Source organism: Chelonus insularis, unplaced genomic scaffold (assembly GCF_013357705.1).
Source record: "Chelonus insularis isolate UGA/USDA-ARS -01 unplaced genomic scaffold, ASM1335770v1 contig_24_pilon, whole genome shotgun sequence".
In the NCBI taxonomy this organism is placed as follows: Eukaryota; Metazoa; Arthropoda; class Insecta; order Hymenoptera; family Braconidae; genus Chelonus; species Chelonus insularis.
In genome coordinates, this window is record NW_023276446.1 from 863461 (window position 1) to 880948 (window position 17488).

General features: G+C 28.2%; 1 protein-coding gene across 1 annotated transcript; it reads right to left on the minus strand.

Annotated features, from left to right (window-relative positions):
• Positions 1-27: 27 nt before the first annotated feature.
• On the minus strand, positions 28-16239 carry LOC118064736 (LON peptidase N-terminal domain and RING finger protein 3). Its single transcript, XM_035079559.1, has 9 exons — positions 15161-16239; positions 4308-4426; positions 3448-3570; positions 2933-3154; positions 2517-2616; positions 1905-2107; positions 1074-1375; positions 755-962; positions 28-581 (listed from the first exon to the last, which is right to left on the minus strand). Exons 1-9 carry the CDS (start codon positions 15717-15719, stop codon positions 219-221), a joined length of 2199 nt encoding a protein of 732 aa, XP_034935450.1. The 5' UTR covers positions 15720-16239; the 3' UTR covers positions 28-218.
• Positions 16240-17488: the final 1249 nt, after the last annotated feature.

Below are 17488 nucleotides of genomic sequence, written 5' to 3' on the forward strand. Positions count from 1 at the left end.
TTTTATTATTTAAAATAATATCCGACAATCATTGAAAAAATTTATCTAAGAGTTATTTTTTATGGCAAAACATATTTCTAATAATTAACGAAGTTATTATCAATCTTATTATCGCATGAAAATGTAGTGACAAGTTTTTACATTAAAAAATAAAAGATAAAATTATAATTATAATAATAATCATAATATTAACAGTATTAAAAAGTAATAAAAAATAATTAGGAGTGTTGGATGACTGGAACAGCAGAATCGGAAATGTCATTTCCATCTTGACAAATACTAGATGTCGTCGTAGTATCTTCAGATGGTGTTGAAGTAATTGTTAACTGTCTCTTTTCCATATGATTTAAAGTCTTTTCAATGGCTCTCAGTCGTTTCTCCAAGCTTGTGGTCCCTAAGATACCAACTTGTAATTGTAATCCAAGTGGTAAAATCGCTAAAATCCACCAAGTCCATGATGGTCCATCAGGTAACCGCACCCAATCTTCTTCTGGAATTGGCATTGTACCAAAAACCCGTTGAATCTCATCTTGTTGAGTTAAAGGTACGCTTGACCACCATTTTTGGCCTTTTGACCAAACCTGTAATAAAATGAAATATTAATTTTTAGCAACTAACAAAACATAAAATATTGTATTTATGAATTTTTATTAATATTTTTTTTTAAATAAAAACAAATTTAATTGGAATTTGATTTCTTATGATAATATATCATAAATACTGTATGAAAAAATAACAAAAATATTAAAAGTACCTTATCGTGAAGTTCTCTTAAAGTAAAAAGGCATTCCGAAGAAACTAATGAGTCGCGAATTAATTCAACCTCTGCAGTATCATAACCATCTCGTTCACCTCCAGAAACAACTCTAAATCTTCTTCCTCCTACAGTACTAAGAATACTACATCCATCTTTCATTAAAACTCGATCCTTTATCTCCAAAACAGTCCCATATTCGGCATATCTATAACAATAATAAATAATACAATTCATACAATCGATAAATCATAATCGATCACCGCAATTTAGATTGTTTGGTAGTAAACTAAAATTGAAAATAATAGTTACTACTCACCGTTTTCTACCTGTAGCTTCTTTGTTGAGACAGGCAGCAATGCCAAATCGTCGGACTCCACTCTCTACACATCTTCGTACCATCAGTCTATATCTTGGTTCGTATACAAACAGAGGACATGCTACACATGGGAATGCAGTTGTACATACAAATACGGCAATATGTTGATTTCCTAAAAGTCCTAAATCTTGAATCAATTCAAGCCTATGATTTGCAGCACGTGAAGCATATTCAATCGGCGCTATTGTTTTCAATGCTTTTTCTACGAAATCTGTTACTGTCTTCTGATTACTGGCAAGATACTGAAATTAAATTTTTTATTCTCTTTTAATATCATATTTTTTACTGAAGTTATTATGATTATTAGTTCACATATTTATTAATATTATCCTATAAAATTATTTATCTTTAAACTAGTAAACTCATGGATAATTGTTCGTTAAAATTAAAAAAAAAAATAGGATTCATCCAGTTATAAAATTTATTTACTAAAAAAATTAAGAAATAATAACAAGTATAAGTATTTTTTTTATTTTTTGACTTTTAAAAAAATGAGCTGGATTATCTCTGACAAATATGAAAAAGATAATGTAAATAACAAACACTTATATGTAAACATTATTGAAAAAATAAAATTCATTTCAATACTTTTTTTCCTCAAGTATTTTAAAATGAATGTAAAAAAATGAAAAAATTTTTTTGTATTTTCAGTTTTTGAAAAAAAATTATTAGAATTTTATAGAGGAATCATATATTTTTGCATTATTCAAGTTTTTTCAGCGATAAAATATTATTTAAACTATTTTAGTAATTATTTCAATTACTTCTTACATCTGTAAGTGATGTAACACAGAGTGGACAAGCTGAAGAATAATCTAGACAACGGTCTAAACACATCCAACAGTACGTATGACCACAGGGTGTTGTAACAGGTTTCCAAAGCGAACGACAGCACAAAATGCAATCCAAATCACCTGTGCTCGTGCCTCCTGATAGTGGGGGTAGCAAAACTTCTGCTGGCATCGGATCAAGTCCTAAAAATAATTCAAATTAAGTATTTATATTCCAATTATTCGTCTATTTTCTCTGTTTCACAAACAACAATAGCTAGTAAATATGATTTAACTAAAATGTTATATCAGCTTGTATAATAAATTCTTCAGATAGAAAAATATTTATTATAATTATTGACACAGCTTTTTATTTTATTTTTTTTTTTATCAATATTTTTAAAAAATATATTCATTAAAAATTTAGCATTGAAAATATTTCATCTAATTTTATTGCTAATAAATAGCTTATTCACAATATCAGTATAAGCCTCATTAAATGTTTTATCAAAAATTAAGATTTTTATATAGCTATAGCTATCTAAAGATCTTAATTTTTTCTAACGACAGATCTTGGCTACTAGGCTATAGAAAGTATAGTAAAAATATTTACTTTGTATTTTTTCAACTTCTTGGTAGACACGATCGAGAACACCATGAAGCTTAAGGTTACCTGGGGGTAAATTAGCGCAGAGAAGTCTTCTGCATATTGCCTGTAATACAAAAAGGTTTTTCATATAAAACCAAACTGTCAAAAAATTGACGGAAGCGACAGTATGGTGATAATGACATGAAGCAACTGGAAATCGATAACCTCGCAGTCGCGCACAAGCAACAACTCAACAGCTGTATGATCAGTCACAAATACACACTATAATTACTATGATTGATTTTAATTAGTATGATGAATAAATTTTTAAATGAATCCTTTTGACTTAGAGATTTATTTCCATGAGTGAATAATAGGATAACTAATTGTCAGATTCTTTAGATAAATAAAATAAACAAAGCTCATATTGATTTAATTACTTGAGTGAATTCTTCCTCACTGCTACTGTTATCTTCACAATCAGAAGAATTGAGAACTGCACGTCGATGTCGACTCGAACTTACAAGTGGTCGCAAAAGACGATGATGACGTTGATCACGTGTTCTTTTTAATCGTACATTAGATTCAGTGAAGATGTTGTATGGTCCTCGAGATGCTGAACCTTGACGACGAAAATTTGGATAAAGAACTCGATGCAGCACCTATCAAACGAAATCATTTCAGTTAATTTTTATTGTAATATTTCCGTGATAATAATGATCATTTTCATAAATATCAGAAACATTTTTTATTTTTACTGCACTATTCATTTAGTTTTTATTACTCTGAATTTTCATTGTTTTTATTATGATACAGAGCGTAAAGTTCAATATTAAAATATAAGTTACTATTTTAACATTACAAGAAATATATAATTATTAATAATTTTATCAAAAAAAAAAATAAATTAATCTTTTTATATAACTTGAAAGCTGATTAATCATTGAATACTTACTCTGGTGAGTTCATGTCTGACAATTTGTGGATTTTTATCGATGGCAACACTTGTACATAATGCAACGAAAGCTTCTTCATGTCTTCCCAGTGCGGACAACGCTACGCCTCGTCTGTAATGACCCTATCGATCAAAAAGTAATTGTTAAGTTGTCTTACTTGAATATTTAAATATTTCTGTGGGTCACGCGATAGTTTACTTTACTCGCATAATAATTCACATGTGAGTTACCATTGTAGGTATATCAACGCAATTGTTATTGCTTCACACAGAATTACGTCATTATTGATTTGTATCTTGTCCTCAAAACGATTTGTAAATTATGAAATATCATATATAATTTTTTCTTAATTATACTCATTTCACTTTGTAATCATTTTTAGACGTTTGAAATACTGATATAATATAACAGGATATTGCATGGTATAAAACTTTGAAAATGAAATTACTTCTCATAAAATAAGTAATTCATTAATGTAAATTTAATGATAATAAAAATTGTTCATCAAATATTACTTTATTTAACACTTTTAATTTTTTGACATTTAATCATTGAATAAAAATACATATTATAATATGAGCTATCATATAATTTATTTTTTATATAGAGAAAACTAGATAAAAATAAATTTTTCATTTTATTTCCATATGTTCGACATTAATTTTAAAGCAATTTATCTCAATATATTTTCATGAATAATTTTCTACGATATTAATTTCATAAAAATAATATAATGACAAATCATATAGTATAATAAAGGAAATTCTACATGGCCGAGTTAATCATATTGATAAAATACTAAAGTTAAAGTGCCAACTGATCTTCTTGACTATATTTGTTTGTAAAATACCATATTTACCTTTCCCCAATCAGGTCTAAGTCTAACAGCATGATCGGCATCAATCAGTGATGCCTGTGGTCTGTTCAACTGAAGTAAAACGTGGGCTCTGTTACTAAAATGAAGTGGACTATTTGGAGCTGTAACAGAGTTCGAAAGAAGTTTTATTAATTTAGGAGACATTTTGTTGTTGAATAAAAACTTTCTTTTAAGAATTATTGATGAAACTTTAAAAATTTACACAAAAAAAATTATAAAACTTAAATATAATTTTTTTTCTATTATATATTGGGCCTCTTATAATTTCTTTCAACTTTGCGTAACTATTACTTATCGTTCTTCTGGACCAGGTATTTCACAACATACTTTTATCGACTAACTAGTAACCAATTACTTCTATAATTTCACTAATCTGTCGTAATAAATCAAGTTTTCATGTAATTTATTAGCTTTTATGTTTATATCACGTTTTACAGAGTTTTGAACAATCGATTTTAATTTCTTGCTAGAAATATCAATGAAATTATCGCAGCTCCATTGTATCAATAAAATAAAATAATATTATAATTGTAGTATTTAATAACAAGTTTTATTTTTCATTATTCATAAGCGAAATAAGTTTTTAAATAGAAATATAACATTTTTTAATACTTGAAAATATTATTCATGATCGAGTTGTGGTTGATCTTTTTTGTTGTTCTGAAAACTAGACGGATTGATTCATTTTTTCCTTTAAATTACAAAATGGAATATTTGTAAAATAGATGAGAATTTTAATCTTTTATTGTGTTTCCTGTTTTTCGATAAAAAAAAATTTGAGTCAATACATGTTTTTTTATTGTTAGAATACAAGAGGACAGTGACATTTAAAGCCACATTGACATCGCGTACATCGAACCTGCATCGCTTTCGCGCGAATGTCGAGGTCAATATTATCGAAGCGTTAAATTAACGTTCCGCAGATTATGTGTAGTTTTTATTTGTCTCTCTTCCTCTCTCATTACATTCTCAGCATTCAGAAACACAATTTTTACGTTTTAAGGAAATTATTATTTAAATAAAATCCTATATTTCTTCATTTTTAATTATTTTTCTTCACTTCAGAAACTTCATGATACACAGATAGTGTCTAATAAATTGAGACAGAGAACATTGCAATGTATATATGTATAAAGATGAAGTAGTAGCATTCAAATATCTTGAGAATGAAGTCTGTTTTTTTATTTAAGAGAACTAATTTTTTTATTGAAAATATTTTATTCAAAAAAATGAATTCAAAGTTTTCTTGGGTTCTAGATTTTTAAGCGAGCTTTATTGTTGTAATTTATAATAAATTTTAATAAATTTGCGACGAATAGCAAATGTCCAAATTTGTATGTAATGATGTCTGTGAATCTTAAAGCGTAATGTTAGTGTTTCTTTTGCACTGAGCGATGCAGTGGTACCTCAGCTAAGCATACTGATGCCAGGCAGGCGACCTTCGGGAGTCTCGAGAAATGATCGGAGAGTTAACGGCCAGCCGTTCGCATGAGGAGGGATTGGATGAGCAAGCAAGAAGTGTGGTAGAATGTACGTGGTCGGGTAACCGACCTTTACGTAACGTTGGTCTGTTTGTGCTGACGTTTACTCTGGATCACGATGCATTGCTGCAGCTGCAATAGCGGCATTTTTCGTTCGTTTATTCCATCCATTTTTATAGTCCAATTGTACTGCTATTACCCCTAATGTTCAGATGAATCATGTTTGTTCATATTGCCAATACTCTCTAGTTAGCCTTATATGTTTATATTCTACTTTATTTTCATTTTACATTTAATTCGTAAGTAAATAGTTAATATATTTCCTACATACTTATCACTTTTTGGTTAATCAACGATTGCTTTTCATTTCTTAACATTGAAACTATCCAAAAACATTGCACAATAATTGGATAGATGATGTAATTATGTAAATATAATTTATACTATTTATGATGAAAAACAATTTAATGAAAAATGAAAGAATATTTACTTTAAAAATAGTTTAAATTATTTTACAATATAATTTTTGATTGAAATTTATTGATGTTTTTCAATACGATTCATTCACTTCTTGATTCGTCTTTAATTTGCAATGCAAAATATTCTGGTTTTGACAAAGAATCTAGTCCTAGAAATAAAACTCGTTTACATAATTGTGTGTTAGAAGGTATATCAGGTTTTGTCACTGATTGATATTCTAAGGAATCCGTTTATCACTGTAGGAAACAGGATATGCGTAAATATAGTTATGTTGAATAAATACCTTTTATGCTTTATTTTCATTATAACAAGTATTTATTAATTAAGTTGAGTTTTTAGATTATCACCCATGAATTATCATTTAATCAAAACTCTTGTGTGTTTATGAATTCTTTGTATAGTCATGATATTTTTCACGGTCAAGTACTTCGACAGTCATAGCTCTATGAAGGCTCCACTCGTTGATCTATTCTACTCACGAGTACGTCCACCAGTTTTGTTGATGACACTTGTCTGCTCCTTGACCTCAATATTCTTCAAATCTTGTTGAAATCTTTAGATTTTGAAAATTTCCAGTAAATAGGAAAGTCATTGTAGTCAATTTAAATATTTTAATTTTTCTTCAAGTTTCAAAATTATTCAACTGATTTGTAATTATTTCCAATCAATGGTAGGAGATATTTTTTTATTCAATCACTTGTGAAGGAAAATAATATCGTATTGATCGAGGTATCTAGAGTAATGTTAAGTGTAAGAATGATAATGACTTTCAGTATACAGTTTTTCTAACAGTGTAAGGTTCTGGAATGGCATCTATTTATATTTTATTTTTTTGATGTGATAATTGAATTACATCTTCGTTGAATATATTTTTCATTGTAAATATTAGTTAAATGAAAATCAGAGCATTTATGTTCTTTTATTCAATTAACAATCAACTACTTAATATGATATTCTTATGTTTTTTTATAGCTTAAAAATTCTTCAAATATGTTTGACATAGAAAATATACTTGGACTCGTCTCGATAAAATTGCGTAACTCTGGAAGACTTCTCGAGTCCATTGACTTCCTACTTCGTGTTTAGCTCGTCTATTTGAGTGCCAGGACATTATTTTATTAGATACAGTTGTTTGATGAAAGTTTACTTGAAACAAATTTTTTAATCTTATCTACATTACATTATAGTTATTTGTTTCATATTAAATAATTAATAGAAAAAAAAGTTTAAAGTTTATTTTTCTTCTAAATATTGTTTATCAGACTTTGTGCGGTACAATGTATTATTTCAGAGACAATTGACGTACGTGCGTATGTATAAGGTTTGGAGACTATTGATATTAGATCAAATGTTTATCCAAGTGACGAGTTGTAGTTACGGGCCACCGACTACACGTTTATGTGTGGCGACGTTTGCCTCGATCTTATATAAGTGCTTTTTATTATATAATTGAGACAACGAGACGGACCACGGAGGATTGTTCATTAGACGAAATTGTCGGTAGGGTACATGATGATTGACCAATAGATTCGTGAGAATTTTTATATTTTCTCATTTTTCGAGTTGAAACGTATTTTAGTTGATATGTTCAATATTTTGTACTACCTACTATAAGTAAATTTTTATAATTTTTATTCTAGTCATGTATTTATAAATGTTTACAATTGAATATCGGAAATATTAGAAATATATGAATGTGATTTCTAACAATAAATTGAAGAGTATTAAGTGAATATTGATTAAGTATTATTTACCTAGAAAAAATAATTAATTACTCCAAAAATTATGTAACATGTTTTCATCTTTTCGAGTCAAGCAATAATTTTTACTAATAAAATTCAAATCAAATAACATAACATATTGAAACATTACTTTTAAATACATTCAATTAAATGTGATAAGTTATTCTGTTAAATATATTGATAAAGAATTGAAATATGTAATAAAATGAATAGTAATAGGGAAATTAATTATTTTAAAAAGTTTTTAACTTTTTTAATACAAAGTATTAATTTAATTGATGAATGTTAGTTCATTTATCATAACATCTTATATATATATATATATATATATATTCATTTCAAATAAATAGATAAAACATTATTACGTCACGCATGTGATTTTATATTGATATAACTTCTCTAATAATTATTTAGTGTCTCTGTAATTCTTAAGAATTTGATAATTTTTTTTCGAAATTCTATATAGATGTCTCATTAGATAATAACAACCGCAGTGGACGAACAACTCAACACGCGCTTTACTAGGTTGACTCTAGTGTCAACGTAACCATTTATATAAATCTATCGTTACGTAATTTTAGTTGATCGCTACAAGAAGATAGATTTGGTTGGTACCCGACATTACGATGCTTCGTGTCTGGTATTTTAAATGAAAAAAAACAGAATTTACTTCTTCTATTATTTATTCATATTAATTTACAATAAATAATAGTCAAAAGTTTTATAACTAAAAGATGATAATAAAATAAGATTAAAAATGTTAATAATTTTGTTTGTTAAAAATTAATTATTATAATGAAGTCTCAAAATATTACATATTAATAATTAACGATTGAGCTATATAATAGAAAATAGAAATTAGTATTTTAGTTTGTAAAGATTGCATAACCAAATCGAGAATGATTGAAGTATGATTCATGAGTCCGGAGTCTCGGTTCGTTTATACAATCTCAACTCTCCAGCTTAAATTCAATTTCACGCACACTGAGTCGGACATTATTTCATCTCACTCTTAATAATCTTCGTGAGCACAAAGTTACGGTCTTGCCAATTGATATCAAACATTCGTTCTCTGTAACGATTGATTAAATGACTAAATTACTCCACGAAATTCTAAATAGTTTTTTCTTTTTAATTTCATTAAGTATTTAAACACATTATTTTGTACTTTTTATTGAAAATATTATTTAATCATTCAAACAACTACTTTTTACAAATTATTTCATTTTTTCATTTATATAATTAACCTGTTATTTATTAGAGAAAAGTATATGTGATAAGTTAAAAATCTACTTTTCTAATAAACCTTAGACAATATGTTCTATTAATATCATTTATGTCATTGTAGAAAGTGTTAGATAACAGGTTTACACAAATTTTATGTCGAGTTTTTTATTAATAAAAAAACAGCAAAAAACAATGTGTCTGAAAGAATCAATAATGAATACATTTGTGAAATTTTGTAAAAGTAACCGATAAAAAATTTTTTAATGTCAAGGAAAATGAAAATGTGGATTTTTATTTTATGATGATTTTCCGTCAGGACCTAACAAAGTTTACATAACAGAGTTTGACAGTCAGTAATGAACACGTGATCACCTTATCTTATCATTTTCAACACCACATTTTTTTTTATTCAAAATCTATACTGCGTTTATCTTTTCCAAGCTAAATCTATCGAATCAATTGAGTCCTACTCAATTATTTAAATAAGCTTCTTAAAAAATATTCATTTATTATGCTTAAAATATTTTTTTATATTCAAAGAAAAAAAGTCATTTAATTCATTCTAAAATCATGTTTCCCAATAAATATGTTATAGAGTTCATCAAAGTAACTTATTTCATGATGTATTGATTAATGACTATTTGAAAATCACCTAAAGTATTAGTTGATTTAATTATATTACGTAAATAAATTTTATAGACATTTTGTCACCACCTCCGATCCGTTGTTAACTTCTTGATTCATTGTATCTTTTCAGTTATAACATTATTGGCTTGGCATCTCGCCACCAGCTTTAACAATAACCCATGACATTTCTTGGTGAACGTCTGACTTAATTATTTGGACTTTCTCAACCATCACGAAACTAAAAATCGATTTTAAATTTGGACGATAGTAGCAAGGTAACTGTCACATTTCCATTTTACCATGAAAATAATTATTTATTTTAAATGATGTTCTTCACAATCTCATCATTCATTCGGTCTGAGATCACTTAAATTTTTTGGAAATAATTGAAATGCTAAATTTACAAAAGTATTTTATTAAACTTATAATTCAATAAGTTTAGATGAGAGAAAATTTTTCAATAGAAATAAACCTTAACAATTTCTATTTTGTTAAGAATAAATTTGATGAAAATAAATGAATAGAAATTTGGGCAAAAATATCAATAAGAATGGAAAAAAGAATGATTATGAATCATCGAATGACCTTCGAACATGGCTCATTGATTTCGTTGAATGTAGATGTTGTCCTTGATCTAAAGTCCTGAAGTTGAGGGGCGGAATGGATTTTGCGCAAAGGCAGGTCGGAGTTTTGCCGTGACACGGATTATGAATCGTCTATAACCAATGGATAAATTTCGTTGGTTCTTTGTTACGTAAGTTATATTTTATTATAAATTCAACTAAGAATTTATAATGTGATAACATTCTTCAAATTCGAAGTATTATTATTGGATAATCTACAACGGTTTGAAAAGAAACCAATTCATTGTACATACTTGTGTATAATAATATTTGATGGCTAATTTTTATATAACAGAGTAGTCGTTATAATCTTTATACAAGCTTTGATAATTTTTTATTTAAAAGATATTCAACTGTTAAATGACATCTACTTCAAATAAATCCAACATTACTTGGATAAATAATTTTTAGAAACAAATTAAGTGTAATAATATAATTTTAGCTTGCATACAATTTATTAATAATTGCAATAAATATCAATATAATCTGATACTTATAGGTCAGTCCATAATTATTTTACACATCAAAAAGAAAAATGATATTTCATACATAAGTTTCTTTATGTAATTTTATTAAAAGTAGGTCACAAATTAATTTTATTCACGTAATACTGCATACATACAGACGAATAATAATGATTATTAATGAAATATTTTTTAAAAGTCCAGAATGAGTCAAATTTGACAAATAAATAAATAAATTCAAAAAGTTTATGTAATTTTAATAAAAAAATAATAATCAATTATGTTGGCACTATTGGCAAATGATGATTAGCATTCAGCAAGATTTTAAATTTCCGATTAATTACCTTCCATATCAGTAATTGGGACTTCAATCATGTACTGTTGTTTTTTTAAGTTTATTATTGAAATCAGTATGAATTTTTGAAAAGATATACAAAGTACTAATTAGTTATTTATTTAAGAAAAGTCCATTCTAATTTTATAAACAAAAATGTCATTTTTACGCTTAAATTTAATAAAAATTCAAAATAACATAATTTTAAAATATTAGAAAAAGCTGTCGAATGAATTGCTTTTCTTCTCCTTGATGTAAGATGGGAAAAAAAAAGTAACCAAGGAGATGCGATACTTTCTCGACCTCTACCTTAGTTTTCGCGGCCATGACACGTTATTCTCGTTCTTCTCTTACGAATTATTCGAAGCTTGCCACTCTTCTTATTCTCGATGTTCCTTTTTTTTCGAAGAGCAAACCTATTGCAATCTTTACGAATATCTTCTAATTTTTCAATCATTTATTTATCAAAAATTTCGCTTACATTGTCTGATTAAAAAATACTAATTAATAATTCCATTTAATTGTAAATCATATTTAAGGATTTAATTTGAAAAATTAATTAACATCAAATGAATAATTAACACTTGAAAATACTAATTGCTGATTGATTAGATTATTGGAAAAAATTTTTATAGTGTTTTCTTTTATGCAAAATCATTCAATAAAAAAAAAAAAATACACTCAAGTTCGATCCTAAATCAAGGTTGCATCAAAGCATGCAATCTTTTCGCAATAAACACCACGTAACAACGAGTCTTTCAACGTCGACAAAGTTATTCGATATCCACAGCATATGGACCGTTCAACATGGAGTATCAAGGGGATTATGCAATACTCAAGTCTGGAGAAGATTATAAAAACGTTCAGAATGTTTATCCATGCTATAGACTTTATTTAGTACCTTTTTTTTCATTTAAAAATGGAAAAAAATTATCTGTTAATTAGAATAAAAATTTTTTTTTTATAAATTGATTATTGGTAAATGAAATTAACAAATAATTAACATAACTCAAAAACAAGTTATTTTGAATGAATCAGAGGTTTATTCTACTTGTCATCTGTTGCCTGATGCGCCAAGTTAATTATAAACCACCAAAGCATCACCGTGTGGCGCTTTAAAATATTTGGTAATAGGTATTTTGTCTCTATCAAAGTATAAAAGCGTCGAAAGTAATCCGACAATACTTTGTGAGTGGTCAGTTATATAATCAGTTAAATAGCGAACACTTAAATTGAATCTTACATTGTGTACGATATTTTGTAATAAGAAAAAGCAGATGCTACGAAACTTTCAAGACAGATGCATTTTTTATCGTCAAGACATTTATATAATCCAACTATTAATTTTTAATCGATTTAAAATATATGTTTTTCACTTCTATTGGAATAATTTTAAATTTATTTTTCATTTGGACAATCATGAAATCAATTGTGAGTGAAATATCTTTATAAAGCAAACTTTATACAATTTTAATAGCATTAAAAATGACTGGTCATGTAATTTATGTAGTAAGTCAAAAGAGAAGAGTTACATCAGATTTCCATAGAGCTACGAAGTCATACTAGAGATATTAAAATTATAATAAACAAACTAATGATATAATCATGATGCTGAAGGTCATAACATTTATTATGGAACAAAAAGTAGGTTAATTAAATGCCCTAATTGTTTAAAAGGTCGATAATCAAGGCTTTCTGATACAATATATCTGTACCTTTGTATTTTTGTAGAATACTAATAAAAATATTACTCATCACATTATTAGAGCGTTAACTTCTTTACTTTATTATTGAGAAAAGTTAACTCTAGAGGACGATGACGTCGAGACGTCATTGTTTATAGTCAGTATATGAGTATAATACCGTTATAATCATTAGACCGAAACGTCAATAATAAATATGAAAAAATGAAGCAATAATAATAAAATAAATATTGATTTTAATTTAATTTAATACATTTAACTTTCTATTTATTTGTTATTTATTCTTTTCTAAATAACAAAATTATTAATCATTTGGAATTAGTCGATTTGCATTCAAATATGCATACGTAGTGTCAACTAGAAATATATTTTTCGTTACTTTTTGCTTAAAAATTAAAACAAAAGGAAATGGAATGAGATGAGATAACCAGCTAATCTGTGTGAATATAATAAAACTGTGTACATCTGTTGAACTGTGCTTGCATTATATAAAAATTACTGAACTCATTTGGATGGAGTTTACATAAAAATTTAAGCCTCACCTTGCAGTAACATTTACTTTTTCTTTCAATTTAGTTGGCTTACTCAATCAAAAAATATACGAATAGTATCCATGGTATTGCTAAATGGACAATCATGACAAAAAGTTCATATCGCTATAGTCTGCATGGACGAAATTGTAGACAGTTAATATTTTATTAATACATTTATGAAGATGGGTAAAAAGCATTTTTTTCTTGACTTTGGTGGGAAAACATCTCATTTCAAATATCTTGATCACAGGTGCAAGAGTCATTAGTAGTGATTTTCTGACGTGCTCGAATCAACAATTTATTCTTTAAATGCATCGACGCACGACAGCCATTGTTCTGGTCAGTGTAGAAATTTATTCTCAAGAAAATAGAGTTCGTCGTACGAACCTCTTTGTTCTCCCGTGCGCGACTGGCCGTGTCTTATTACAACGTCAGGGATCCGGAGTTTCATCTCCGGTCTGAGCCTCGTCGAGTTTATTACATAAGAGCCAAGACTCGCTTCAGACTGGCCGTGAACTTAGGCGCCGACCGAACGAGCAGTTGCAGCCCTTTTATTTTATTCTTTTCCAGTCTCGTTTGTACTCCATCACTTCGATTCCAAATCCTCCACATTGTATGTGTTTTATTTAATATACAGTTTTTGATGTTTGCATTCTTTTTCAAATTTAATATCTTAGCAACTAATTTTAGAATGACATTCACATATTGTAGCTTTATTATTATTATTACTACTACTATTGATATTTTTTAGTATGCTTATAACTATTACTTTAATAACGAACACATTTACTCTACATGTGAGTTCATAAGAGTTTATTAATAGTAGTTTCATGATTACCAGGTGAAAATTCTCCGTAAGTACATTGAACTATTTGTATAAAAATAAAATTTTAATCAAAAATAATCTAACCAAATTCCATTTAAACTATTTTATAATAAATAATTTTTTTTACATTATGATCTCAGAATTATTTTAAGCCCATGGATATCCGAATACTTTGTTTGAAATATTTTCACTTGAGAGACATAACTTGAATGAAACTTACTTTATTTCCAGGTAATGATTTCATTATTAAAGAATTCATTGTCATTAGTTGATAACCTCGACTAAAATATCGAGATAAAATTCACAATTACGGCTACTGGATTTTTATGGTAAAGTTCTATTATTAACTTAAATAATAAAAAGGTGCTTTATATCAGGTACAATGTGTAACGCAACAGAAAAATAAAAATAAATTTCTTGTATTCAGTAAATATACATAAATATTTTGCTCATGCGCAATACTCAGATGCTTTAAAGGCAAACAAAGACGTGCGATGCGTCGAGGTCCACGACCTATACGATGCAAAAAATGCTGACCTGTCGACCTCAAAATAATCAAGGAGTGTGAAAAAATTTAACAGAATTAATAATGTAGGGGGACATAAATAAATATGTCAATGTTCTTGACATTGAAGTTTCTCATTCATGAGCGTAATAAGTTGCCAAATAAATCAACAAAACTATTATAAACCTCTCAAGATGATAGTTCTTTTCATAACACATCGATTAATGACTGTAATAATCAAAGCAGCAGCTATTGATAGAAGTAAAATAATATTATTATTAAACATTTACCGAGTCGTATTGCAAGATTGTAGCGTTCAAGAGCTTGAGCCGGATGTCCATCTTTCAAAAGGAGATCACCTTCATGCCTCGCCCTGCTGGCCTCGGCTTCCCTGGGCCACCACTTTTCCACAAGTCTCTGCACCAACACATTTGTTTCACCGATTGGTCCAAGTTTTTGTCCACACGCGCGACAACATTTGACAGGATCGTAACAGTTTCTGCAATGAGTGTGACCACATCCGGCGGTTATTGGTTGATATAAAGTTCCTTCGCACGTGGGACAGGAAAATGATGTTTCAGGACATCTTTTCGTTGTCATGGAACTATTTAAATCTTCCAAAAGTGCTGATATCAGATGCTTTAAACGTTCTGCTGGTAATGGTTCTAGAGTTAAACAACGTGCAAACACATTAAGGGAATCTCTAATACGACCACATCGTGCTAATGAATCTCCATAACCAATGAGAATCTCCAAATTTGGACTTTGCTGTTTTAGACTCCGTTCATACATCTCCACTGCTAGACCATAATTGTGAGAAGCAAATGCTTCCTTAGCTACGTCTGTCATTTTGAATAACTTTCTCTCTATGTGCACCAAAAATTTGAAAGAAAATATTCTTTTCTAATAAGAACATAAATAATTTAGCGGAAAAAACTCTAAAAAAGAAAACTTATAAAACTATGATATTGTGGAGTCAAAATCTTCACGGTAAAACCCGCTACCAGCTGATTTGAGGAAGTTAAATCCGTTACACATTTTTGTTGTTTTTTTTGTATCAATTATTTATTAAAATCATTGTAGATTTGTTGCTCATGTTAATTACTGATGAACAACAATATTAATAACCACTGTCGAATTCACGTGAACACTTTTTACGTAACAAATGTATCACAATATAAGTAACCTGATTCAGTGACTTACGAATTTTTTTTACAAATTATATATAGAAATTTCATAAAAATAATTGAGTGTGAGTAACAGGCGCGTTTTGTTTGACAGTTGAGCGCCACGCGGTATGTACGGTGAGCGCAAGTGAAGAAACACTTTTCAGAACTTATTCAACGATTACCAACTGACGTCTCGGCTGTCAGTGGCATACTGTCGGCCAGATCAGAGGTACGAGTAACATTAGAGAGAATAAGCAAACCGAGTGCGACTCTGGCGCCCTCATCGTATTATACGCTTTTCAAACGTTAGTTTTGCTGTGGCCATTTAACCAACTACAAGGGATGAGACGCACCAAGTGAACGGCTCCTACACCACCGCGTATGACTCTATTCCCACTCTTATCCTGGAAACCCTGCAACGCAAGCGTTATGACGTTGACGACATCGTCCCCGCGAAACTTATAACGGAATTCACGTAACACATTTTTTTCTGAGTCATTTTTTACTTTTCTCATCGACTCACTTGAATAAAAATTTCTTCTCCAAGTTTTTGATTAACTAATGAAATTTCTATAAAACACTAATTTTTTTTCTCATTATTATCATCAGTAATTTATTAAATAATTACTTATATTTATTGGCATAATTATATTTTAAATTTTGCTGTTTTCTAAAACTAAAAATATCAAATTAAAAACTAAAAAATTCATTTATTGTTCATTGGAATATTTTTCTACATTTTACGAAAAATATCAAATTTTAATCCCTACAGAAGATAATAAATTTTTTATGTTTGTTATATTCATTTTTCTGTATTAAAATTTTTTATTTATTATTCTGATTGTTACTTGCAATATAATGAAAGAAAGTGAATGATAATAATGGAAGGGACTAGTTTTTTGGTTTGATATTCATGGTTAATAATATGTATTTTTTGTTGTTTTATATAATCATTGTATTTCCTCACTTGATGGTGTAAGCAAGTTTCGTGATCACAACATTAGATGACTACAGGGCTGACTAAGCTCAACGGCTTCTCTCGTGATAGTTAGGGAGCTCATTAATCGAATTTTAATTCTAATTGTTGATGCCAAATAAGTTTCTATTTAAATTTTCAATTTTTTCAAAGAGTCATTGGATCATTTCAGTGACAATTTATTTTTATTGTAATAAGTAATAAATTGACAGCATCATTTGTTTCTCTATTTCATTAAATTAATCACTTCAAATATTGATCAGCAATACACCTCATCATTTAACTTTATTTATAGAAAAAAAATTAGAAAAAAAATTCTATCATAATTAAAGTAGAAATGTAATATCTGTTATGGCCAATTAATAACGTAATCTGTTGTATTAATCACACAGTTGTAGTTTTAAAAAAAATGAAACGGAAATGAGATAATATATCGAAATACATTTATTTATCATAAAATATTTCCGTACATG

Bases quoted from the DNA above. Each gene is read 5' to 3' on its own strand.
- LOC118064736 (XM_035079559.1), bottom strand. From the start codon at position 15,719: ATGACAGACGTAGCTAAGGAAGCATTTGCTTCTCACAATTATGGTCTA. The intron at 3,155-3,447 runs GTAAGTATTCAA...TTCGTTTGATAG, and splicing joins TCAGACATGAACTCACCAGA to GTGCTGCATCGAGTTCTTTA. The intron at 2,617-2,932 runs GTAATTAAATCA...TTTGTATTACAG, and splicing joins GTGAGGAAGAATTCACTCAA to GCAATATGCAGAAGACTTCT.